This window comes from Mesocricetus auratus, unplaced genomic scaffold, assembly GCF_017639785.1.
Source record: "Mesocricetus auratus isolate SY011 unplaced genomic scaffold, BCM_Maur_2.0 Super-Scaffold_100003, whole genome shotgun sequence".
Classification (NCBI taxonomy): Eukaryota; Metazoa; Chordata; class Mammalia; order Rodentia; family Cricetidae; genus Mesocricetus; species Mesocricetus auratus.
In genome coordinates, this window is record NW_024429188.1 from 97,924,280 (window position 1) to 97,952,269 (window position 27,990).

A 27,990-nucleotide genomic window follows, 5' to 3' on the forward strand; every position below is an offset into this window, starting at 1 on the left:
ATCACAATGTTATAAATCACTTGCTCTGTTTATGCGCGTTTTGAAAAGGAGTATTTGCCTCTTGTTTGTGAACATTGTGAAGAGATTGTCTGGAAGCATTTGTTGCTTGTATAGAGTGAGATGGAACAGGAATTGAGACTCTTTTGACTCCTGGGGTGAAGAAAAGGTATTATTGAATACGAAAATAGCCAACAGTCCTCCTTGCTGGGATTATGCATTATTTAGTAGACTAGACTACTAATGATACACCACCATATACAAGAAGGTATTATTTATACAAGGTAAGGCAGAACCTTCAAAGATAGAATGACTCCATGGCTTTTTAAATCCCTCTTCCTATTAAATTCCACTGACCCACCATTGCTCGAAGACTCCCAAATCTTCAGGGGCTAGTTATTCAAAGAGTGAAGAGCAGAGTGACACAAACAGGAAGCAAATGGGGTTGTGAGAGTTTAAGGAGATCAGAATATAGACAATTTAGGATGTGAAATATAAGCAATAAAGTAAAAAAATTAGGTTTAGCATGGCCAAGAATAGAAGGAGTAGAGAAACAGGACTTTGATTCATTTGGTTTTGTGCACAGTAGATTTTTGGGACTTGATAACCACCCAGGTTGTGAAATCCTAGTATTCTTGGTGTGTGTGTGTGTGTGTGTGTGTGTGTGTGTGTGTGTGTGTGTGTGTGTGTGTAATATGCTTGGGAATCTTTTGTAAGAACTTGCAGAGGCTTATCTAACCTGTAGTCCAGCCCTTGGGAGATAGAAGACAGGCTGCATTTATGTTGTTTCTGAAGTAAATAGAGCAGTAGAGGTCAGGTACTTTCTTGGGAGAATTTTTCTCATCAAAGCTCCTAAACCACAGGGTAATATGTGAGGAATATGTACAGACAGGTAGAGGAAAGACCCTAACTTCATTATGCTTTACAAATCCCCATAGGGCCTGTTCACCTAGCCACTGTTCAGTCAGTCAGAAATGCAAGACTGACATTAATTCCACTGCGTTTTTAGTTTCTTGTAGCAAAAAAGCACAAACTTTATAGTCATGAAAAACTACAAAACTAGTTATTTAATTGAAAACACACGAATATTGTTCATTCTCTTACCTAGCTATGATGTCTTTGGTGTTTCTTTATCATACTGTATGGTGAAACATTAAAAGGGAAAACACATTATTGATTAAGCTTCTAAAAGGACTTGTTAACCTACTTTACAGTAATCTAACACAGTGCTATCCCCTTAATCTCCACCTCTTTCCTTAGCACTGTTCTCAATTCTAATACGTAATACTAGAGTTCTGGTGTCTCACAGAGGTACCTACACCTAACTAGTTCAAAACAAAGCCTTATGTATATAAGTACCGCATCTTTCCAAAGTTGCTTCTCTTGTATATTTTATATTTTGGCTAAACACACAGCCAGTACTCAGTGCCAAAAACTCAAGAGCTGTTTACTTTGTTTCAGAGGACGCTAATCCAATGCAATCTAGTGTTTATTGTTCACATGTCTTGAAACTAAAATTGGCAATTTCTGAACTTCAAGAAATACAGCTACTAGAATAGACAAATACAACCCAATACCATGAGTTCTGATAAGGAGGTAAGCTCAAGAATTATGAGAGGGAGCAGTTATGAAAACCTACACATAAACTGTTACCATCATCACCTTCTCCATCTAGCTCAGGAATCACTCATTTATTCAGTGGTTAACTTCTGAAATTAACTCTGAGATCCCTTGAATCTGTGACCTCTAGTTCAACCTCATTACCACTGTCTTAGTTTGGGCCCTTGCACTGTTTTCATTTTTCAGTCTTAGTGGCTGAACACAGGTCCTTTTACATATTAAGCAAACACTCTGCTACTGAACTATATTGCCAGTACCTGTATTCTACCTTTTTATCTCCACTGTCCCAGAAAACTTGGAACTAACTTTCCATTAATCTCTTTTCTCTATCATCCTTTCCACAAACTGCAGCTAGATTATCATTTTAGAATCAAAATAATTCTTTTTTTCCTTCCACATTCCAACTAAAAAGTTTCAATGTCTCAGTTACTGAGAGGATAAATTTTTACTTCAGCAAGGCTCTGGCTTCAATCTACTTCCAGGCTTATCTCCATCACCTTGGCTCATGCTCCCATATGTTCACCCAGTCTGCAATATTGTCTCAGTGTATCATTACATCTATCAACATGGAAAATCCCTACTTATATTTCAAGGTTTAAATCAACTAAACCTTCCTTTGGTAAAGTCCTTTTAGACCTCTCAAGGCAAGACCTAGTCTCTATATCTTCTGTAATCCCATTGACTTTGGTACAAATAAAATCTTTTGCTATATTGTAAGTTTTTTGTTTATGCATGCTTTACACCTAGGTGATAACTATGTTTCATCTTGCCATCCTAACATAACCTTTCCTTCCTTCTTGTTTAGCCCAGGACAGGGCACACAGTAGACTCTCAGTAAATGTTAGCTATTGTCTTTGTCATTATCATCATGGTCATGATCATCACCATCATCCAATATTTAAGTTCATTTCTGCTCAAGTACATGGTCCACTAAGCATGAAGCTGACTTAGCATATAGAGGGTAAGAACTGCCTAGGACTCCATATTCTCTGAGTAGACAGTATCAAGTTAAGGAATGGGACTATCATATACAAACAAAAAACTAAATACATTAGCCATCAATGCAAAACACATGTGACACAACTTTCTACCTTTTGCTCTCTTGTATTTTGTAAGTCCCTCTGTTGAAGTGAAGTTGTTGATGTCTTAATAAAAACCTTGATATTACTTTGAGAATATTGGCTTGATCCTAAAGCAGATCAAAAGAAAATTATATACCTTTGAATGTTCATTGAATTATAATTGAAGAAGAATAAACTGCATATAATTAATATGTGCAATTTCTTCAGTTTTGATATATTAAACTTATGAAACAATCATCAAAACTAACCAGTGTTTCCATTACAACAAAAAGTTTTCTTATGCTGCTGTAATTCATATCTCTCTCTACCCATGTCCTCGGGCAACCTGATCCTACCCTCATTATAAGTTATTTTCCATATCTGAAGTTTATATAAGAGAATGAGAGAATATGCTTGCTAGTTTAATTTAGCACTATCATTTGAAATTCATCGAGATTTATTCCTGTGTTGATAGTTTATTCCGTTTTATTACTGAATAGTAGACTATTTTATATATGTCCCCAAATTTATCTACCTACTTGTTACAGGGCATTTTGATTGTTTCCAGTTAAGGACTATTATAAATAATGCTGTTATGAACACTGGCATATAAGTCTTCATATTAATAGACAGTTTGATTCTTTGGAAGTATATACTTAGAGTGGGATGGCTGGATCATGTGATAGATGTACATTAATTTAACTCGCCAAACTGTTTTCCATGTTAGCTGTGCCATTTTATATTTTCACTAGCAGTGTAAGGGAACTTGAGTTGTTCCAGTAATTGTTTCAACTCATTTAATGGTATTATATATATGATATTTCTATGTGTTCATGTGCTGTGGAACATGTACAGGAGTCAGAGGACAGATTTATGTATCTCTTCTTCTCTTTCCACCTTAATGTGGGTTCTTGGGCTAGAACTTGGGTCATCAAGCTTTCACATTGAGGTGGCAAGGACTTTTACTCACTGAGCCATCTTGCCAATCCCATCTTATGCTATTCAAATGCTACCATTTTACTGAGAATGTAATGATTTCATGTAATTTTAATTTCTTAAATGACCAAATATGTGAAACAACAATAATGTGCTTATTTGCCATCTGTATGTTTTCTTCATGAAATTTGTTTATGCCCTTTGACATTTTATTGGGTTATTGAATGATTTTCTGTATATTTTCTATATACTATATCTTCTTATAGCGAATATGCTTTCCATATGGAGTTTTGGCTTTTCAAGTTTTCCTGTGTTTGCTTTTGATGATTGACTGACATGAAGTAGCCATTGTACAACAGAACTGTTTCAAAATATTGTTTTCTCATTTTTGATGCTGTAAGGACCCTTTACTAGTCACACACACAAACTCTCTCTCTCTCTCTCTCTCTCTCTGTTTGGAGGTAGAGTATGGGATAGTAAGATTAGAGTTTGTGACACGAGAAATGTCATTTTAAATACCAAGGTAACATCCAGCACCTGTCATCCCAAAATAAGAAGACAGTAGTAATGCCTTGCAAGTTATGCAAGTGTCTTTAGAATTAGCCTAAATATTCTTTTCCTTATATAACAATAAAAACTAGTTGGCTCAGAAAATTCTCATATAGTACTATTGTTTTGATGATTTAAAAATATTTTATTTATGCATCTGAGAGTTTTTGCTTGCATGCATGTAAGTGCACCACATTCAGTGCCTGAAAAGGTCATAGAGGATGTTGGGGTCTCCAGATCTAGAGTTAGTTGGGATTGTCCATGTAGATGCTGGGAAATCACACAGGTCCCAGGAAAGAACAGTGAATATTTTTAATGGCCAACTTATCCTTCCAGTCTGGTTGCTCGGATCTTAAATTGACCTCAAAACTCATGCGCATAAGACTTGGTCCTTAGTTGATGGTACTTATAGGAGGTGGGAATGAGCTGGAGGAAATTAGGTCATGGGAAGCATGTCCTTGAAGGGTTTATTGAGATGCTAGCCCTCATTCCCTATCTTTGCTTCCTGTCTGATATGAGGTAAGCAGGTTCCCCCTCCCTATCCATCATGTATACTACTTTGCCATAAGAAACAGGTCCAAATGTTCACGGATGGCATCTTCTAAAGCTATGAACAAGATTAAATATTTCATTTTACAACTGATTTTCTCATAAAATAATTCTGTTCCCTTTTTAAGTGACTTATCTTGGGTATTTTGTCACACAGTCATAAAGCTGACTAACATGCAGTGTACTGGAGATATGTTTGCTTGCCATTAAGAGTTATCTTGGACAGAAAAGAAGGGAGATATAACTTAGAGAAGTTACTAGAGACATGTCACTCCATTAACAGCACAGAAATGGCAGGAAGATGGAAGGGTAGCGAGAAAGGGGAGAGTAAAGATATCAGTTTGGCTTTCCACATGGCTTATTCTGAACCTTGGTTAATATGAAGAGCAGGCAAGAGGGACTACTGCTCCACTATCTGTTTAAGACTCTGAAATGAGATCTCTTAGGTCATTCCTACTTTGACCCCTTGTTACCAAGGAATGGCCCAACAACCTGGCTGTACAGTGAGACTAAGCACAAGGCAATCTTTCTAGAGTTTTACTTCCTATACCATTCTTGGTTCCCCTGTGGTAAAGACATGTCTAGAAAGATCTAAGACTTTAACTAGGGAGCTTCCTATGACTCACTATGGAGGTGGTCTACCTCAAGCATCTAACCAGAATTGTCAGGATGTAGATAAGCAACTATTATAAGGCTCCACTCAAACATTGGAGACAAGAATTTAAATCATGTGCTAGAAGAAGCATTTGGCTATCAATTACAATAGGCCAAAGACATTCAGAGCGGCAATACGGACATCCTCTGGGCACCAGCAAAAGCAGAGGATGTTTCATACAAATGCCCTATTGTGCTTTCACGGGAACATGGAATCCAGTATTGCCTAAATTTTACTGTGCATGTGAAGCATGTGTGAATACTGTTGAAATTCATTAGGGTGTGAAGGGGGCTGGGAATCTGTGGTTTCTGTTACTTCCTCTGTCAGTGCAGCTGATACATAGATTATTAAGAACAAAAGCCATGTATCTTATATCCAGATAACAACTTTGGGGAAGGAGCAGGACAACAAGGAGACTCCCTGAGTGTCTGGGACATTTAGGGAGGCTCCACGATGATAGAATCTAGTGGAGTATTGCTAGGAAACTTGGTGACTAATGCAGCAACAAAAAGAAAACACTACATATAATACATAGTACTAGTCCTGTATGGGCTCCACAGTCAACATAAGACATAGGCAGAAATGTTAAAATGACAACACCACCCTGTGTAATACACAGAGGACATCACTAATTTCAAACCATAAAATTTTCAATTACGTTTGGATTCCAGAGATTCTTGAGATGATTTCTGGTCAGTGAAACTTGTTTTCCTTATGTATTGTGGAGGTGCTTAAAAAAGAAAGGGAGATTTATTTTTAACAATGGCCATAGAAAATATAACATAACAAATATTAAAAATTGCAACTGATTGCTACTCAGGCTTTTAGAATAAAACCAGGGAATAGTTCACAGCTTCATAAATATATACATATTAAGTATTTTTGCTGCCAGTGATGTGACTTGGTATTTTATGTCTCAAAACTCAAAGCCAAAGGAAGTACAAGATCCAGAAAACATATTGGCAGGGCTCTTGGTCCTTCTTAGGTTCACAGGGCCAGAGGCTTCAAAGACCTCAGCATATCCTTCATTTTGTTCTAAGGAAGGATAGTTATGCAAGTGGAACAAAGGACGTGGAAGCTGTAGACATAATGATGGAGCAACTTGGTGGGTGGCAGCATCATAGATGGCAGCCCCAGAGGGGTAGACTGAAGAGCTGCCTCTAGATCTTATTAGGAATAGGAAGGTACAGAGATATGTTAAGATATAGGGGCTTGGGAAAGCCACCATTCTGAATTAGACTTGTAGAGTTGTGAGCTGCAAAAAGCAGACTAGTCCACTGGCACAGTGTGGAGAGAGCAGCACCATCTGAGGATTAGGTGTCTAATCTAGGGGGCAATAAGGACAGTGATGCTGTTCATATTACACAAATTAAATCATGCAACTGAATTAGAGAGAGGGTTTTTTGTTTTATAAGCAGAAGAGATTTTTACCAAATCTAGTATTCCCACACATTGTTAATTTATAATAATAAAAATTTAATTACTTATCGCTTCCATAAGTTGTTGGAATGATTTATCACCAGCAAAGCTTGCTTTCTTTACATTTGGTAGAGCTGATTAAACAAAATAAAAAGACATTTAATTTTTACAGTTTAAATGACAAAATGATAAAATAACAAACATTAAAAGACTACTACTGTTGGACTTTTCCAACAGAGGAGTGCTGTTGAAATATACATGGCTCATAAAATGTTTTTATTTTCAGTGACACAGCTTTGTCACTCAAGGTCTCAAAAGCACAATTGTAGCTGGGTTCATATTGCCACAGCTTCAGAAGCATCTGTCAACAACATGTAATGAGAGTTTTCCAGGTGGATCAACAAGAGATTGGGGTAAAACCTCCCTGGGAAACAGAGTGGAAAGGCAAGGGGTGGCAGCAGCAGAAACCCACGCTTTCAGGCAACTCCCTATTCTGAATTGGGCTTGGAGAATTGTCTGCTAGGAAAAGTGGCGTAGCCTGCTTAGGAGAATATGGGAAGAAGAGCACCAACCAAGTAATCAAGGGATGACAGAGAGGGTGCAATCATTGGTAAGCATTGCCCCAAATACATCATTTGATGAAGGAAGTTAGAGGCCTTTTTTTTGCATTATTAAAAGAGCTCATTACCAAAATCCAGTATTCCACTAATGACTACGTTATAATAATAAAGTTTCAATTACATTTTAATTTAAGATGTTCATAAAACAATTTCTGGTCTGAAACACTTGTTTTCTTTGTGTGTGATGGAGTCACTAAAAGAAAAGACAGTTGGGTTAACAAAGGAATTGCCAATATGAGAAAATAGATATTTAATGGATCACTAACTGCCACTGAGCTGGGATTTTCTAAAATGGTGATGGAACAAGACCTAGGAACACTCTATTGTTTGCAAGCCAGAAGAGGACACCAGATCTCATTACAGATGGCTGTGAGCCACCATGTGGTTGCTGGGAATTGAACTCAGGACCTCTGGAAGAGCATCCAGTGCTCTCAACCTCTGAGCCATCTCTCCAGCCCAAGAACTCTATTGTTGAAGAAGTATATGTGGTAAATAAAACACTTCTGTTACTAGAGATACAAATGTCACGGAAGCTAAAGTAGGGGCAGGGCTAAGAAGGCACATTGGCAGGTGCCTTGACCCTTCTTGACTTAAAAGGCCCAGGCTTCAAAGACGTAAATAGAACCTCTGTTCAGTAATATGCTAGTATAGGTTTCCAGATGGATCAAAGATTCAAGGTAACCCCTCCCTGAAAGGTCCAGGTGTTAAGAAAGCAGTGTCAGCAGCAGAGGCAGATATCGAATATCTGACCCAAGATCTTGTAGGAGACAGAAAAGAACAGAGACAGGTCTACAGTCATGGGAGCTATGCTTTGAACTGGGCTTGGAGAGTTGTCACCTGCAACAAAAGGAGCTACTGTCTCAAGTAGTGTGGAAAGAGTAGCACTGATCGACTGACTGGGGAAGCTAGTTTGAAGGACTACAAAAGTGGTGACATTTTTCATAAGCACTATGTGGGAAATGTCATCTCATAGATGAGACTAGAGGATATTTAAGCAGAAGAGACTATTACCAATCATGAATTAATTTACAATATTTCAATTACATTGTGGTTCTAGATTGTCTTCTGTCAGCCTCCGGTCCATGAAACTTGTTCTCGTAATATTTGGATAAAGATCTTAAAGGGAAAAAAAAACATCAGTTTCAAAAATAGCAATGACAAAACAACCATTATTAAAATGACAACTGGCTAATCTCCATTGGGTTTTGCCCAAAGTACTATGGGAACATGAATGGGCAAAAGCATGGGACAAAGTATTTCTACTGTGAGAGATGTTGTGACATGTTAATGTAGGTCTCAAAAGCACAAAACTAAAGGAAGGGCAGAACTGAGAAAGGACACTTGTTGGGGGGTCTAAGGCCATATTAGGATTCTGGAGCCCTGGGCTTCAAAAGAGTTATTAGACCTTCTGGCAGCAACATAGCAGCCAAGTTCACCAGGTAGAAAAAATAAGTTAGAGGTAAATTCTTCCTGCCAGGCAGAACTTCTGAACATGGGGTAACAGCAGCAGAAGCTTAACAACTGCCTCAGTTCTCTTTGTGAGTGAAAATGTAGAGAGACCATATTCAATAGCAGGGACCATGGGGAAGGTGGGAGATGGTTGTTCTGAACTGAGTTGGAGAGTTGTGTTCAGGAAATACAGCTTACCCCACTCTGAGAAGGTGGAAAGAGCAACACCAATTGAGTAATTAGGGAGTGTAACCCAGAGGCAACAGAGAGGATAGCAAAGTTAGTAAACATTTTTCCAGTACACCATTTGATATATGATAGAGGATTATTGCATTGTATACAGTAGAGGTCAATACCAGATCCAGTACTCCCATAAATTACTTATTTCTAAGCAGAAAAATTACAATTACATTTTGCTTCTTGAAGGTCGTCAAGGAATTTCTGGTTGATAAAACTTGCTCTCTTTGTAGTTACTGGGGCATCTTAAAAAAAAGACATCTATCTTTAACAGTGGCATTGACAAATCCATACAATGACATTATATTAACATGGCAATTGACTACTTGTCACCTGGGGTTTTCCAAAAAGACTAGGAGAACAGGAGTGGAGGAACACGTTTCTGATACAGATAATATATGTAGTTAATAACATTTCTGTAGCCTTGGGAATGACTGACAGTAAATCTCAAACCCTTGGGCAGACAGAATTAAGTAAGCACATTAGCACCTAAGGCCACAGGTTTCAGAAACATCAGTAGATCCTCCATTCAACAAGAGCCTCAATTCAACAATCTAGAAGGGGAGTTCTCTAGATACAATTAAGCATTTTGAGGCAAAAACTGCACAGGATGCAGGGGTGGTGGTCAAGGAATGACAGCAGAGGAGATGGAATGAAGGTATATCTTGGGAATCTCATTGGTGATAGAAAAGTACTGAGATGGGTTAAGGAGCAGGGAATTTGGGAAAGCTAGGGTTTTGAAATGGACTTAGAACTACAAAGAGAGGGCTTCCCTACTTTGGGAGCATGGAAAAGAATAACACTGATTGAGGAATTAGGGAATCTAATCCAGAAGGCAGTGGAGATGGTAACATTGTTCATAATCACTACTAAAACTAAGTCATCTGACAGAGGAAGGTAGAGGATATTTTTCATCTTCATTTAACAGAACCTGTGAGTCCCAAACTCACATGTTCCCACCAATTACTAACTTTCAATCATAACATTTCAATTACATTTTTTTTCAGTAGGTCTGTGAAATAATGTCTGCTCAGCAAAACTTGATTTCCTCGCACTGGAATGATGATAATCTTTAAAAGAAAGAACAGGCATTTTTTTTAACAGTGAAGGTGGTAAAATAAAATGACCAATATTATTAAAACCATAGCTAAACTAATCAGGATTTTCTGAGAGGGGAAGAAGGACTGGGGGACACCCTACTTTTGCACAAACACATGTTGCAATTATACCGTTTCTGTTGCATGTGATGTCACAAGACAAGTTGGTAAGGCTGCAAGTTTCACAAGTATCAGAAGAATATCTATTTAGTAATATGAAAGGATAGCTTTCTGGGCCGGTGTGCCCATGATATCATGTGACACTGCTTGTGATCTGCAGTATTAGTACTTGAGAAATGTAGAGTTGCAAAAAGAATCTTTTAGTGCCTTAAGTAAGTTTCTAATTTTGTACTGGGCATCACTCATAGCTGCCCCTGGCCACAGATATGATACACCTGAGTAGAAGAACGGATTTTTGAGGTAAAATCTTCTTGGAGGTGCTTAGCAAGGTGTAGCTGCAGCAGAGGCACAGGCTGAAGAGTTGCCTCATAATCACATTGGTAAGAGAAGTACAGAGACAGTTCATCAGCAAGGACCATTGTGAATGTCAGAGTTATTAAATGGGGATTGGAGAGTTGTCACCCACAAGATGAGACCTATTTTACTCTGGAGCATGTTGGGAATCAGTACCAAGTGCACAATTAGGGAGTCTAAAAAGTATTCCATCTTGCATGGGGATAGAGGATTTTTCTACATTGTAGTCAGAAGAGATCTTTACATTACCAAATCCAGAATTCCCATGAATGACTAACTTCTAATTATAAAATTTTAATTACCTTTAGGTTCCAAAAATTCATGAAATGTCTGCTCCTCAAGCAAACTTGATCTCTCTGTCTCTGTAGGAGAAACTTAAAAGGGGAGGCTTTTATTATTAACGGTGGAAAAGAATAAATGATAGCGTGGCAAATGTTAAAATTACTGTAACCACTAAATTGAGTCTTCTTAAATGAACCAGGGGGAACATTCTATGCTGCAGGAATATAAATGACAAATTAAATATTTCTGCTGCCAATGGCACATATTCCTGTGTGTCTTAAAGACAAGGAAAGATAATGACTGAGAAAGCACATTTTCAGTGTTCTTGGTCACAGGGACACAGTTCACAGGGATACAGGCTTCAGATGTATGAGGAGAGCCTCTATTGAGTGATCTGGAAGGATAGTTCTCCAGGTGAAACAAAGGGATGCCATCAACAGAGACTGGAGAGCAACTTTAGGTTCTCATTGGTAACAGAACAGTACAGAGGCAATCTCAGTAGTGGGAGTCACGAGAAAGTCATGGTTCTGATTGGGGTCTGGAGACTTCTCACTTGTCCAAAGCAGTGTAACCTGCTCTGGGGGTGTGGAGAGAGCAACACTAACTAGCAATTAAGATATTTATTCAGGGGCAGTGGAGAAGGTGACACAGTTCATAAGTATTACCCCCAAGGCACCGTTTGATGGAAAGGGATGGAGGATTTCTGCATTGTGTGGTATTACCACAAATTATTAATTTCTACTAGTAAAATTTTAATTACATTTTGTTTCCAGAAGTTCGTAAAATGAAGATCTCTCTTCGTCAAAACTGGCTTTTGTAATTTGTGAAGTAGCTTTAAAAAAAGATAGTTGTTTTTAGCAATGGAGATGACAAAATTAGAAAAATCACAAATATTAAAAGGATCACTGACTATTATTCAGTTATGTTTTTCCAAAAGGACCAGGGTAACAAGAGTGGGCATCATACTATTCATGCAGAAATGCATGTAGTGAATAAAGTATCTCTACTTCAAGTGACAAGATATGTTACTAGAGGTCTCAACAGCCCAAAGCCGAATAGAGGAAGGGATTGAAAAAACACATTGGCAGGCCTCTTGGTGTTTGCTAGTCTCACGAGGTCACAGACTTTAGTTATATTGAGTTAAGTAGGAGAAGAGTCTCCATTCTACAATCTGCATTGTCACTAGTTGAGACACAGCAATAGACTTAGAGGTTAAAACCTCCTTGGGAGGCAGAGCGGCTAGAGGAGCAAGGGGTGGCAGCAACAGAGGCATGACTGAAAATTTGCCTCAGGGTCTTCTTAATAAGGAAAACTACAGAAGCAAATCCAGTAACCGGGTCTGTGAGGGTTCTGAACTGACTTGAAGAGTTGTCAGCTGTACAGGATGAGTCTCCCTGCTCATGGGAATGAGGGGAAAGTCACAGCAATTGAGCTCTTCCAGAGTCTAATCTAGATGGCAACATAGATGGTAGCGCCACTGGCAAACACTATCACCAGTCATCATTTGTAGATGGGGACAGTGGGGTTGTCTACATGCTAAGCAGGGGGTGATCACTGCCAGGTGTCATAAATTATTAAATTCCAATCACAACACAATAGTTACATTTTGACTCACTTGATTCTTCCAAAAGTCTTTGGTCAGAGATACCTGTCCTTAAACTTGATGTAGATGCTATAAGGAAAGACCACTTATTTTTAACATTGGTGAAGACAAAATGATAAACTAAAAAATGTTAAAATAACTACTATTCAATTGTGCCTTCCCAAAAGAAGCAGGGGTGTGAATTAAATATTTCTGCTGCCAATGGCACATATTCCTGTGTGTCTTAAAGACAAGGAAAGATAATGACTGAGAAAGCACATTTTCAGTGTTCTTGGTCACAGGGACACAGTTCACAGGGATACAGGCTTCAGATGTATGAGGAGAGCCTCTATTGAGTGATCTGGAAGGATAGTTCTCCAGGTGAAACAAAGAGATGCTATCAACAGAGACTGGAGAGCGACTTTAGGTTCTCGTTGGTAACAGAACAGTACAGAGGCAATCTCAGTAGTGGGAGTCACGAGAAAGTCATGGTTCTGATTGGGGTCTGGAGATTTCCCACTTGTCCAAAGCAGTGTAACCTGCTCTGGGGGTGTGGAGAGAGCATAACTGAGTAATTAGGGAGTTTGGTCTAGAGAAGCAAAGATGGTGACAGTTGTTCATGAGTGTTACCCACAAGACACCATTTGATGGAAAAGGATAGAGGATTTTTCTGCATTATAATTAGAAGGCTCATTACCAAATCCAGTATTCCCACTAATTACTAATTTCCAACCATAATATTTCATTTACGTTTTTGTTCCAGATATTCTTGAGACGTTTTCTGCTCAGTGAGACTTGATTTTTTGGGAGGTGTTGAAAATGCTTTAAAAAAAAAGACATTTATTTTTAACAGTGGAGATGACAAAATGATAAAATTCCAAATATTAAAATGACAACTACTACTCAATGGTGCTTTTCCAAAAGGCCCAATATAACAATGTAGAAAACTCTGGTGCTGTTGAATTTTATGTGGCTAATAAAATAGATCTGTTCCCAGTGGCATGATATAGTACTATAGGTCAAAAAGGCCCAAGACCAAAGGGAGGGGGAGATTAGGAAAGCACACTGGCATTGCTCCTCAGTAGGTTCATAGGACCACAGGTTTCAGAGCAATCCATGGACCATCTGGTCAGCAACCTGCATGGGGAATTCACTACGCAGAAAAAGGAGGAGGCAGAGATGCTGAGCAAGGGCTAGTAGGAGCATAGGAATAATCTAAGGTCTTCTCAGGAACTCACTGGTAAGGCAAAGTATAGGGATGAGTTCACTAGCAGAGCCTGCGGGGAAGTCACTGTGTGAACCACACTGGAGAGTTGTCAGCTACACCCGAATCAATTGAGTCCCCACCCCTTCCTTTTCTCCCTATCTCAAACCAGTATTTTCTTTTACTGGTTTTCACTCTTAAGTTTTAGCAACTGTATTTCTACCAAAGCAATTACTCACCTTCAGAACTGTCAAACATCTTTCTTTATGGTGTTTTGTAGGCTTTTAATAATGAGCTTCTTTAAAAACTCTTTTACCCTGATCTTCCTAAGTTCCTCCCTTTCTCTCTCTTTTATGTCTCCTTAACTCTCATCTCCTTTTAGTTTTTGCTTGCTTTCAGGCTGCCTTTTTCTTCCTCCTTCCCTGACTTTCATGATTTGCATAACCCTTCCTCTCGCCTTTCTGTTCCCATCTCCCATTTTCTTTTCCTATTTTTTTCTGACTTGGCCTGTATTCCTTTTTTTATTATTTATTTTTAAGTTTAAATTTAGATTAGAGACAAGGTTACTTCACAAGTCAGTTCCAGGTCCCTCTCCGTTTCCCTCCCCTCCTCCTGTGCCCTCCTCCCAACCCCCCCATTATCCCCTCATTCCCCCAGGGAGGGTGAGGCCCTCCATGGGGGTGTCCATAGTCTGTCCCCAAGAGTTCAGGGTGAGAGTGCACCTCACATTGTTGGATGGGAGTCCAAAGTCCGTGTGTATTCTCGGAATGGGTACTGATCTGCTGCCCAAGGCTCAATAGATTCCCTAGGCCTCCTCACTGACCCTCACATTCAGGGGGTCTTAATCAGTCCCATGCTGGATACCCAGGCTGATGCCTGGGATTCAAGAGTTAACCCTTGTCAGGTCAGGTGTTTCTGGGGGTTAAACCAGCCCAGTCTTAATCCCTTTGGTCATCAGTCCTCCCTCTCTGTTACTGGCTTTCTTGAGTTCAGCTCAGTGCTTAGCCATGGGAGTCTGCCTCTTCTTCCATCAGCCACTGACTCTCTAGCCATGGGATTGTAGGCTGCTACTCCCCAGATCTATGTCTAAAATCAATATATGAGAGAGTACATGCCATGTTTCTCTTTTTGTGACTGCGTTACCTCACTCAGGATGGTTTCTTCAAGTGCCATTCATTTGCTTCCATTTTTTCTGCTGAATAGTACTCCATTGTGTAAATGTAACACATTTTCTCTATCCACTCTTCGGTTGATGGGCATCTAGGTTGCTTCCAAGTTCTGGCTAATACAAATAATGCTGCTATAAGCATAGTGGAACAGACATCCTTGTTGTATGAATGGACATCTTTTGGATATATGCCTAAGAGTGGAGTTGCTGGGTCTTGTGGTAGGTTTATTCCCATTTTTCTGAGGAATCTCCATAATGATTTCCAAAGTGGCTGAACAAGTTGGCACTCCCACCAGCAATGGAGGAGTGTTCCCCTTTCACCACATCCTCTCCAGCATAAATTGTCATTGGTGTTTTTGATTTTAGCCATTCTGACAGGAGTGAGATGGTATCTCAGAGTTGTTTTGATTTGCATTTCCCGGATGGCTAAGGATGTTGAGCACTTTCTCAAGTGCCTCTCAGCCATTTTAGACTCCTCTATTGAAAATTCTCTATTTAGTTCTGCAGCCCACTTTTTAATTGGATCCTTTGGTGTTTTGGAGACTTGCTTCTTGAGTTCTTTGTAAATTTTGGAGATCAACCCTCTGTCAGATATGGGGTTAGTGCATATTTTTCCCATTCTGTGGGCTGCCTTTTTGTCTTGCTGACTGTGTCCTTTGCCTTACAGAAGCTTCTCAGTTTCAGGAGGTCCCATTTATTAATTGTTGACCTCACTGTCTGTGCTACTGGTGTTAAGTTCAGGAAGCTGTCTACTGTACCAGTTCGTTCAAGGGTACCACCCAATTTCTCTTCTAAGAGGTTCAGTGTTGCTGGATTTATGTTGAGGTCTTTGATTCATTTGGATTTAAGCTTTGTGCATGGCGATAAACATGGATCGATCTGCATTCTTCTACATACCAGCCTCCAGTTATGCCAGCACCATTTGTTGAAGATGCTTTCTTTATTCCATTGTATATTTTTAGCTTCTTTGTCAAAGATCAGATGTTCATACGTGTGTGGGTTAATATCAGGGTTTTCAACTCGGTTCCATTGGTCTACCTGCCTATTTTTGTGCCAATACCAAGCTGTTTTCAGGACTATAGCTCTATAATAGAGCTTGAAGGCATGGATGGTGATGCCTCAGGACGTTGCCTTGTTGACTAGGGTTGTTTTGGCTATCCTGGGTCTTTTGTTTTTCCATACGAAATTGAGTATTGTTCTTCCAAGTTCTGTGAAGAATTGTGCTGGTATTTAATGGGGATTGCATTGAATCTGTAGATTGCTTTTGGCAGGATTGCCATTTTTACTACATTGATCCTACCTATCCAAGAGCATGGGAGATCTTTCCATTTTCTGAGAGCTTCTATAATTTCTTTCTTTAAAGATTCAAAGTTCTTCATTCTCATTGAATTCTAGGAAGTCTTTAATTTCTTTTTTTATTTCTTCTTTGACCCAGGAATGGTGCAGTTGTGCATTATTCAATTTCCATGAGTTTGTAGGTTTTCTGCATTTTGTGTTGTTGTTGAATTCTAATTTTAAAGCATGGTGGTCTGATAAGATGTATGGAGTTATTCCAATTTTTTGAAGCTGTTGAGGTTTGATGTTTCCAAGTATGTGGTCGATTTTTGAGAAGGTTCCATGTAGTGGTGAGAAGAAGGTATATTCTTTTTTGTGTGGATGAAATGTTCTATAGATGTCTGCTAATCCCAGTTGTGTCCTTACTTCTATTAGACCCTTTGCTTCTTTGTTGAGTTTCTATCTGGTATTCCTTTCTAGTGGTGAGAGTGGTGTGTTGAAATCTCCCACTATAAGTGTGTGGGGCTTTACATGAGATTTAAGTTTTAGTAATTTTTCTTTTACGCATGTGGATGCCTTTGTATTTGGGGCATAGATGTTCAGGATAGACACTTCATCTTGGTGGATTTCGCCTGTGATGAGTATGTAATGACCTCCTTCACCTCTTTTGATTGATTTTATTTTAAAGTCTAATTTGTTAGATATTAGTATTGCTACCCCTGCTTGTTTCTTGGGTCCATTTGTTTGGAAAATCTTTTCCCAACCTTTAACTCTCAGGTAATATCTGTCTTTGAGGGTGAGGTGTGTTTCTTGTATGCAGCAGAACGCTGTGTTCTGTCTTCGAATCCATTCTGCTAGCCTGTGTCTTTTTATGGGTGAGTTAAGGCCATTAATGGTGAGCAATATTAATGACCATTGATTGCTCATCCTTCTTCAATTTGGAATGGTTGTTGTTGGTGGAATTATGTGTGGAATTTTATCCCTTTGTTCTTTTGGCTGTTGGTAGAGAGGGATTCTCTAATGCCTATGTTTTTCTGGTTGTAGTTAACTTCCTTGGTTTGGAGTTTTCCTTCCAAAACTTCCTGTAGGGCTGGGTTAGTGGATATGTATTGCTTGAATCTAGTTTTGTTACGGAATATCTTGTTTTCTCTGTCTATAGTGATTGAGAGCTTTGCAGGGTATAGTAGTCTGGGCTGGCATCTATGGTCTCTTAGTGTTGGTAGAATATCTATCCAGGACCTTCTGGCTTTCAGAGTTTCCATGGAGAAGTCAGGTGTAATTCTTATGGGTTTGCCTTTATATGTTACTTGGCCTTTTTCCTTAGCTGCTCTTAATATTCTTTCTTTATTCTGTATATTTGGGGCCTTGATTATTATGTGGCGAAGGGACTTTTTGTGATCCACTCATTTTGGTGTTCTGTAAGCTTCTTGTACCTTCATTGGCATGTCTTTCTTAATTAAGGTTGGGAACGTTTTGTTGTATGATTTTGTTGTATATGTTTTCTGCCCCTTTGAGTTGGTTTTCTTCTCCTTCTTCTATACCTATTATTCTTAGGTTTGGTCTTTTCATGGTGTCCCATATTTCCTGGATGTTTTATGTTAAGGATTTGTTGGACTTAAGATTTTCTTTGGTTGATGAATCCATTTCTCCTAGTGTATCTTCAACACCTGAGATTCTCTCTTCCATCTCTTGTATTCTGTTGGTAATGCTTGTATCGGTAGTACCTGACAGTTTGCCCAGCTTTTCTATTTCCAGCCTTTCTTCAGATTGTGGTTTTTTTATTGTCTCTATTTCAGTTTTCAACCCTTGCACTGTTTGCATTGTTTCTTGCAATTTTAGGTTTATCTTTTTGTCCATTTGTTGCCTCTTATGAATTTTTTGGTTTGTTTTTTTGTCCATTTCCTGCCTTTTTTTGGTTTGTTTCTTCTTCCAGTTCTTGCATTTTTGGTTTGTTTTTTCTTTCATTTCTTGCATTTTTTGCTGTGTTTCTTCTTCCATTTCTTTGAGGGATTTTCCTATATCCTCTTTTAGGGCCTCCTATCATTTTCATGAAAGTGGTTTTAAGGTCATTCTCTTGTTTCATTTGCATTGGAATGTTGGAGTCTTGCTGGTGTGGAGTCTCTAGATGTCCTATTTGTTTTTCTGTTGCTGAGTGTGTTTTTGTATTGTCTCTTTCCCATCTCTTCTTCTAGTGGGTGCAGAAAGATCCCCTTACTGGTCTGGTGGTTAGGAGACCAGAGTTCCCTTTTGGTGGGTGCTAGCAAGTCCAATACTCTGGTAGTTCTTCTATTCCTCGTCCTCCTTCTTGTCCCGTGGGTGGAGAAGAAGACCAGGAATCTAGGGTGCTTAGCCTCCCACCTGGTCCCCTGGTCCCTTTGCTAGATCCGCTGGTTTCCTGGTCTCATTGGTGGGAGAGAAGACCTGGAGTCTGGGGTGCTTGGCTCCTGCTGGGATTGGAAATTCTGTGCAGTTCCCAGGCGATCCCCAAGCACTGGAACACAGGCCCAGATGCAGGGCCTATTTTACCTGGTCCAGCCGGAACAGGTGGTCCCCTGGTCTCCCTGGATCCACTGATCTGGCCTGTATTCCTTTATTTTTGTACATCATTACAATCCCTTCTCTCCCTTTTATAGTTTATATCCTTGAGCCCTGAATTTCCCCTTTAAAGTCTGTCATTGAATCTACATCTCCCCCCTCCCCAGATGTTGCAACCACTGTCTATTTTACCTTGTTCTACTGATGTTTCTGTTTTCCTCACTTCTCTTCCTGCTGGCCAAGATTCTTGCAGACTAAATGTGAGTCAGGCTCACATCTCTTCTGCTAGGCCCATCAGTGCTCTTTCATAGAAAACCCAGCTTGAACAAAACCCTTGCTGCATGAGTTCAGGCACCACTTTCCCAGCCCCCATCCTGGTGCCTTGTTCTACCATTCCTCAGTGGATAGTCTATCACTCCAGTCTGTCTTCAGCCAAAGTCATTATGTCCCTTTAACCAGATCCTCCTTACCATTTGCCCCTCTCCTCTGAAATTCCTCCTAAATTTTCCAGTAGTCTGTGGTCTGTTGGGAGACTGACTCTTTTATTAAAGTTGCCCTGAGAACACCGTTTTTACTGCTGACTGGCTCTTTTTTTGTGAAATCCCATTTCCTTCTTTACTATCTTTCACGGCTTCTGTTTTTCTTTTCTTTTACTCCTTCTGTGCAAAGTCCCCTTTAAATATATGAGCTTTTTCTTTAACAGCCTCACCTATTTGAACCAATCATTTATTGTCCTATATTTTACTGTCTACCCATTTTTTATTTCAAGTTTGCTTCACATGTCAATCCCAGCTCCCTCTCCCTTCCCTCCATCCCCATGTCTCAGTCTTTTTACTGGCTCTACACACTAAATTCTTCTTCCCATCTTGTTCTTTTAACTACTTTTGTAAGTACTGATTTATAAACATTTTATTATTTTTTATGTGTACTAGTGTTTTGCCAAGCACATGTGCTTGGTGCCTCAAGACCAGAAAAAGGCTTCCTATCTCCTGGCTCTGGAATTACAGTGGTGAGCTATCTTGTGAATGCTGAGAATTAAAACTGGGTCCTCCACAAGAGCTGTCAGTTCTCTTAACTGCTGAGCTATCTCCCCATTCCCTGGCTTCATCATTTTAAGGCATTTCCTGTTATCTTTTATTGCATTTATACTTTGATTGAATTTTAAACTTCTTTTAGTGTTACAAATCTATTTCACTTGCTTGCCCTTTTTCACTTGTCTTTCATGATCAGATTCCAAATTTTTAAAAACTATACATTTTCTTACTCATTTTTATACTTTCTCTCCCAGCCTTGCCTTTTCTTTTCTTGTCTTCTCTACTGCCTCTCTCATGCTCATTAGTCTCCTTTTTTCTCCCTTCTTCCTATGCTTTCTTTTCCTGTCACTCCTCTTCCATTTCTCCCCCTTGGCTTCCTCCATTTACAAGCTCCTGTTATTCAGAGAGAGAGAGAGAGAGAGAGAGAGAGAGAGAGAGAGAGAGAGAGAGAGTGCACCTCACGTATCCAGATGCCTGCACAGACCAGAAGAGGGTGCCAGATCCCTGGATCTGAAGTTACAGGTGTCTGTGAGCCACCTGATGTGGCTGTTGGCACCAAGCTTTGTCTTCTGAAAGAACTGCAAATGTTCTTAATCATGGAGCCATCTCTCTGGCTCCACAGGCTGCTGTTAAGCCTTTGCTTTCCCTCCTCCATTGTCTTAATTTACTAGCTTCTTTTTAGAATCCAGTCTATGCTGATTTGTTTTTTCTGTCAAGTCACCTGTGTATTTTTATCCATTTACATTTTGAATCCCCTTGTCTTATTGTGCTTACATTTTCTTGTACTCTTGAGGGTTTTCTTTCCATACCTACCCCTTCTTCATGTCTACCTATCTACCTATCATAATTTCTATTTCTTTCCAACTCTTTAGTGGCTTTTCAAAATGTCTCCTACCTACATTGTACTTTATATCACCAGTCCTACACCTCTCTTCTTCACTTTGTCTCCATTAGTTTATCTTTTATCCCCTACTGCTCCATTCCCTTTAAGTTTTGTTTTGGTTTGTTTCTCTATTTTTACTTTTTGTTGTTTTGTTCATGTTTGTTTCTTTTGCTCTTCTTTCTTCTTCTCCTCTCTAGCCTATTCTTCATCTTCTCTATTCTCCCTTTCTCCTTCCATCTTTTTTATGAGCTCACATTTTATTGGCTCCTCCTCTTAAATTTTTTCTTTTCTTGCCTTGTTTCTGATTCTTTTCCTGCTGTGTTGTTTTATGTTTTGTTTCTGGTTTTTCTAGAATTCAGACCTATTAATCTGTCTACATATCATGTTTTAAAAAACTGGTACCCTTCCCCCACAAGGCCTGAGCTACTCATTGGCTCCTTTTCAAGCATCTCTCCCACAATTCCCTCTTCTTTCTTGTTCCCACTGACTTTGTTTTTTTTAAATTTATCTCCTTCTTTCTTCCCATTGCTATTGGTTCTTTTCTTTGAGTTTTACTTCATTTCTTTCGATTTTCTGTGCTTTCTTTCCACCCCTCTCCCTCCTCTGTCTCTCTTATTCTTGCTGGCTTCCCTTGCTTCTGCACGTTCTTCCTCCTTTCCTTCCTTTTTCAATTTCCCCTTCCTTCCTTTTCTTTTCACTCCTCCTTCCTCCTCTCACCTCTCATCCCACCCCTTCCTTCCCTCCTCTCACATGTTCCCCTCCCTTTTCCAACCTCTTTTCCTCCCTCCTCCCATCTTTACCTTCCCCCACCTCTCCCACTTATTCCTCTTACCATCTTTACCATTTTACGTCTCATTTTCCCCTCCCTCTTCCCACCTTTACCTGCCCTCCTCCTGTGTTTATCCCTCCTTCCTTTCTCTTTCTTCTCTTGCTCTTGTTCTCATCTTTCCCATCTCCACTCTGTCCTTTCATTCTCCCTCCTTTTCTTTCTTCCTCTCTCCTTCCCTCTTTCTTCCCAATCTTCTCCCTGTCATCTACCCTCTTTTTCTCCTACTTTACTTGTTCCATCTTCTTTCCTTCTTTTCCTTCCCCTCCTTCTCTTTTCCTCCCTCCCTTTCCCTTCTTTCCTTCTGGTTTTACCTTCCCTCCACCCTCCTCCCATCTTTCTTCTTCTTCCTTCCTTTCTTCATTTTCTCTTTCTTCTTCTTTAAGACATCATCTTCATAATTTATTCAAGCCCCTCCACAGGTAGGATAAAAGCATGCTGTCTTCTCTTCTTATTCCCTTTTAAAGATCCCTGTTTGCCTTCCTCCCTTCCTCTATCCCCCTTTGTAACTTACAGTCCCTTTTTCTGTCCTTACCTTTTTTTACTTACTTAAAAAAGTGCTCCACTTCCTTAGCTTTGACGGGTTGAAGTCTCTTGGGTAAACCCTGCAAACCTTTGCAAATGTACTGGAATTCCTTCCTTCCTAACCCTTTTCAAACCCATTTCTTGCCATTACAATGTTCCTTTTTACTCCTTTCCTAATACCTCTTCCTTCCTTGTCTACGTTTTCTCCTTCTCTATCCCCCCTATCTCTCATCTGTTTTGTGTTCATCTCCACCTACTCCCACAAATTGATGCTGGAGTCTGTTGGTTTCTCTTGTTCAATTTTCTTTCTTCTTTCTCTCCTTGTCATTAGTTCTTTGTATAACACCTTTGCTTACTAAGTGCTTTCTCTTTTTCAAGATTTTTTTGTTCTTTTTTTCTTATTACTTTATTTGTACATTTTAATATTCTCTTGATTTTTTGTTTGCTTTTACTGGCTTGTTAAAGTTTTCTTCACTTTTTAATGTTTTCTTACTGCCTGCCTCAACTTACTTCCCTCATTTACTTTCTGCATTTCTTACCCAAGTGTACGTGCTACTCCCTCTTCCTGGTTGTTTGTTAAACTGTGTATAACAGCTTGGCAACAGTGGCATGCACCTTAATCCCAGCACCCAGGAGGCAGAGTAAAGCAGATCTCTGTGAGTTTGAGACCAGCCTGGTCTACAAGAGCTAGTTCCAGGACAGGTTCCTCCAAAGCTACACAGAGAAACCGTGTCTGGGAAAAAACTATGTATTTACTTGTCAGCTCTGTGTATTGTGCATATATTTTTGTTAAGTGGATCTATAACTGGAAAGTGCATCACATAGTGCCTGACATAGGTATTGAGGGCTCCTAGTACTTACTTTTGCAGGGGCCTTTTTAAAAAGTCATGTCACTATAAGGGGGTTTTATATAGACACTAATATTTAATATATTGGTGTTCAGCTTCCACTTATCTACTACGTCTTTTATTTTCTCTCTCCTATATCTCTTACCTGTTTCAGGTGGATTTTTACTTTCAGAGATACTTGCTTCCTGCTTTTCTTCGTTACGATCTTTCTGTTGCAATTTTTGTAAATGATAGGCAATTCTTTTCTGAAGCATTGCTTTTTTCTATAAAATATTAAAAATATGTTAGGTATGTTTCAAATTCAAATAGAAACCTGTCAGTATAAATGCAACAGATTATTTCAAATGAGATGCTGTAACTGAAGTAGACCTTTGTCCCTGTCTGGAGATGTATACATTTACAATGAGTATGAAGAAAGGTATTCTGAGGTAAATTTCCTTTTATGACTTAGCATGAAATTGTGTGTACGTGTGTGCATATGTGCATGTGTTCATGCTCTTCTGTCATCTCTAAATTCCAGCTGGGGTCTTGAACACGCTAGGCAATCTCTTTACCATGGAGGAAAAGCATATTTTAGTAACAACTCAATCTAACTTTCTGGGGACTCTTTCTTGAATTACAGACTGGGGCTAGAATGAGTCTCTCCATCGATAACTACCTTCTGAAAATTCACACTTTAAAATACAGAATCATGACAAAAGCCTTCCTTGAACAGCCCAGGTCCAGCAAAGCTGGCTACCTTTCGGTTAATTTCATCTCTGATTTTCCAGTGATGCTCTTCAACTTTGGCCTCCCTCCTAACTTCCTCTCCAATCTTCGTTAGAAGTGTCATCTCCTTGGTTTGCCATTCCTAAGGGACAAACCATTACAGTTGTCACCACATGTCTATTTAATTTTCAAAGTGTTTCATTGTTCTACAACCAATATATAAATTAGATAAAATCAATGGCCTAACACATTTTGGAATAATAATAAAGCAAATCTTGCATTGGATTTTGAATGTGCTTATCTGTCTGCTATTCCTTGGGACTGTCCTGTTGGATATAAAGGAATGAAAAAGGAAAGCAATTATTTTGTTATTACAAGCATGATTCCAGCACAAACATATCTCTAAAGATGAATATCAAAAGGCATTGGCAAAAGGATGTTGATTTCTAACTCAGGGAGGATGTCACATGTAATCTGCTGCTCTTAAAGATATTCTGACAGAGAAACTAAACAAACAGTCACGTCAGAACTCATGTGGAGGTCAAAGGACAACTCTATAGAGTGAGCTCTCTACTTCCAACTTCACATATATGTTGGGACTTGGATTTAGGTCACCAGACTTGTGCAGGAAGTGCCTTTTTTATTTGCAAGTGCCTTTCTCAATGAATCTTTCTGGCTGGCCTGGCTTTCTTTTCTAAACTGAAATAACTTCAAATCATAGGGTGAACCTGTTAAAATTGTTTACAAATAAAACAACCATAGAAGCTTTCCATTCAAAATTTGATCCTCACCTCTTCAATTTGTTTTCGTAGACTCAGTTTCCTTCTAACATTATCCCAATGTTGTCTGTCTTCTTCCTTCAACTGAAGTGTATTTCGTCTTCCTGTGGTGTTTTCAATTTTGTCTAGTTCTTTGTTAATCATATGCAAATGTCTAAGTAAAAGTGAAACAAAGGAATGTAAACTGGATATTTCCTTCAGGATACCTGTCACTCTGGTATATCAGCATGCATTCTGGTATAGTCTGAGGTGAATGTATGGATTATAGGGGCCAGATAATGAATAACTGGCTTTCAATTAAGATTTAAAAGAACCCTACAATTCCTCCCTTTACCTTCTAAAGCTGCAGCTTGTTCTCTAAATGGTAATGTGTGATAGTAGCTGAAGGAAAATTCCCAATTGGTAGAGTAATGGCGTGTTTACATTAACATCAGATATAGTTGTAGCAATTTGATCACTGTGGCTTTAAAATAATTTATTTAAATTTGCTTTTGATATGTATTAAAGATACTCTCTCTCCCTCTGGTACCACAGACCTGGATTTCACAGGATCAGTGACTTATATTTTGGATTTCTTCAATAACAGTTCGACTTCCCTCTTGGGCTCCTGGCGGCTCCAGTTTCTCAATTGGAAACTTATGTTCCATCCTCAGTACCACGGTTCCCAATCCCTGTACCTCTTGGTGTAATTTTTATAATTAAACAATTTTTAAAAAATGTGTCTTGGCGTTTTGTCTGCAAGTCTGTGTACCAAATGCATACAGTGTCCTTGGAGGGCATCAGATCCCTTAGAACTGGAGTTACAGATGCTATGTGGGATCTGGGAATCAGACCCTAGTGCACTTAGCTTCTGAGCTGTCTCTAAAGCCCTCCTTAAAGGACCTTTTCTGTTTTCCATGTTGAAAATGCTGAGGGGCTAAAATGTATCTAATACCTTTATGATTCTAATCCTTCCTAGTGTTTTTGCAGTTTTGAGTGTCTAAATGTGCCCATGAAATATACACAAACTATGACTCTACCTTCGCTTAATTAATCGTTCTTCATTAGGGCGAGGTTTTTTCCCTTCTTGTAACAACCACCGCTGAAACTCAGCAGCAGCAGCGGCGTTGTCACAGGCCCGTCTTTCTTCCTTCAGTTTGTTCACTTGATTTTCTATAATTTTCTGCAAGGAAATAATTATTGGATGTTACATAATTGATAGAAATAAACTTATCCCTTGATCTTTTTCTAAATTTAATTTTAATAATGTTCTGAATTTTACAACTTGTTAATTCTTCTAACCTGTTTTTAGGCTTTGCATGACCACATCCCACAAATAAACTTTTTATATGTAAAAATCAAATGGGCTTTCTATCTTTTATAGATTCTTCATACAGAATGTATTCCCAGACTATTTTATGGAAATATGTGCTGAGGGCCTAACTTTTCACAAATTTTTATAGATCCCAAATAAAACAAACTCAAATGTTTAACTTACTTGTTCTCTTTCATAATTTCGTTCAAAATCGATTTTTAAAGTGGTAAGATATTGTCTGTATTTGTTCAGCTCTTTTAAGGAACATACGACCTACAAGTCCAAAAATGAAAACATTATTATAAAAATTTTAAAACTATAACAAGTTTATAGAAGAGAATAAAAATATTCATTTTAGTAACAATTTGAGGATCAGATGTAATAATGTATTTTTGTAACATTTTTGTAGTTAGTATCTCTAGACAGTTAATGACCCACCAGAAAATTTCTTAATATTTCACTAACATAGTTTCAACTCAAAATTACTTCTAGAGACATGAAAGTAAATGTCAGTGTGTTTATATATCAAAAATTGTTTGATAATTATATTTTCCTATCATTGAAAAATTGTCAACTATAAACTAGTTTTTACAGCCAGGCGTTGGTGGCTCACGCCTTTAATCCCAGCACTTGGGAGGCAGAGACAGGCGGATCTCTGTGAGTTCGAGACCAGCCTGGTCTACAGAGTGAGTTCTAGGACAGGTTCCAAAATAATACAGAGAAACCCTGTCTCGAAAAACCAAAACCAAACAAACAAACAAAAGTAGTTTTTACAAGAAACAAACGGCCACTAAGCATTTTATTGACTTTGTTCAGTGATATCTGCTAGTGGTCAACTAGACGCTGACCCAGGTACTGAAGCACCTAGAAAGTGCTTAGATTTTTGTTGGTCAGAAGCAGGTCTCAACGCACTTTGTTATTGCTGGTGATGTATCCTCCCTGTTTTAGCTTCTTGAGAATGTCTTTTCGTTTGAAGTATGCTTTTAAGTGTGGATCATGAAGACTTTGGTAGGTGGTTCCCATTAGTTTACAGTACGGATCACTAAGGTTAAATCCAAAAGAAGGTTGGTAAAGCTGCAAAAAGAAAAGAAACATATTTGAAATTATTGCAAATGCAAAAATTTATAAAATCATACCTTTAAACATCAGTTTATTGAAATTAGAATGTCCATTGAAGATGAAATTTACATGCAGAAACTGAAATGAAAGAATGTAATGCCTTTGAACTTCCCTCTCTTTTCCCAGGCTAATTTTTACATTAGAGGTGGCATGTGGAATATTATTTATGAACTCTGTGCTTGATATACCTATAGCCTCAACCTTACTCCATTTTCTGTATACATAGGTAGGATAGACTGTCAGCAAAGAGTAGAGCACACTAAGTTTCAGAAGCCAGATGATCCAAGGCACAGAAGCAGAAATCAGCATGTTGTATATGCATAAGCCAGAAAGGTCATAACCTGTCAAGTTGAGGTCATGGTTGGAAAGAAGTGATTGCAGCTATTTCTGGGGCTTTCTGTCATTAAAGTGAGTTTAAGGACTTTAAAACATTGCAGCTCATTTAATTCCATTTGTATAAGACTGAAGATGTTATACAAACTGCAATCATAACAAAATGTTACAAATTTAATGGCTAAAAAGGGTAAAGAAAACCACTTAAACACCATTAAAACTTAGTTTACCTTTTCACTTATATTTGTTGTGTAGAATATATTAGTAGTTCCTGGGATAATGGGCAGTTTGGCCCCAAGAGGCAAATCCAACAGACTAGATGGTCCAATCTTTGGAATGAGAGGTTTCTGTTTGTTCTGTGGGAAAGAAAATGGAAATGTTTGCCTTTTCTACTAAGAAGTGTTCATGTAGTTTACATCAGTTGTGTCACACTTCAACCAGATAGCACAACCCAGGTTGCTAGGCACTTAGGTGGAAGGAACTGCCTGGCTACAAACCAAGAAGACCCTACCTCTCCACTTCCTAAGCCACCACCCACCTTCTGGGTCCTGCCAAGCCTGGGGCACCTCGAGTCACTTGTTGCTCTGGTCAGAAGGTGGAAGGCACGGTAGTGGAACATTTTGTCCTGTTCCCACCCCTCAGCCCAGACTCTTTCCCCATGATTTTAGCTACTGGTCTGAAACCTGCTCAACCAAGAAAGAAGGGCAATGAACAAATGAACACTATTGAGGGACCACCACTCACGGTACTACACGTGTCTTTGTCCGTTTTTAGGCTTCTGGGAGCTGCTTTTGAGGCAGCAGCCTCGGCAGCCTTTAAACAGTTGCTTAGGTACAAGTCCATGGCTTCCCGTCAGCCCCCAAGGGCTGGGGGCTGAGGGAGTGGACTGTCTTCCCGACTGCCCTTCTGCAGCCGTCTCCTCCGGTGTCCTG

At 39.1% G+C, this 27,990-nt stretch overlaps 1 protein-coding gene across 1 annotated transcript; it reads right to left on the reverse strand.

Annotated features, from left to right (window-relative positions):
• LOC101842000 (fibrous sheath-interacting protein 2-like) lies at positions 1 to 27,979 on the reverse strand. The gene is made up of 20 exons (XM_040743892.1): positions 27,803 to 27,979; positions 27,289 to 27,414; positions 26,519 to 26,680; positions 25,790 to 25,879; positions 25,332 to 25,474; positions 24,325 to 24,466; positions 23,565 to 23,675; positions 22,971 to 23,088; positions 13,278 to 13,349; positions 12,549 to 12,617; positions 11,706 to 11,777; positions 10,966 to 11,037; positions 10,088 to 10,162; positions 9,266 to 9,337; positions 8,451 to 8,522; positions 6,852 to 6,920; positions 6,026 to 6,097; positions 2,709 to 2,806; positions 1,102 to 1,135; positions 1 to 150 (listed from the first exon to the last, which is right to left on the reverse strand). The coding sequence occupies exons 1-19, from the start codon at positions 27,899 to 27,901 to the stop codon at positions 1,106 to 1,108; spliced, it is 1,764 nt and encodes a 587-aa protein (XP_040599826.1). The 5' UTR covers positions 27,902 to 27,979; the 3' UTR covers positions 1 to 150; positions 1,102 to 1,105.
• Between the last annotated feature and the right edge of the window lie 11 nt (positions 27,980 to 27,990).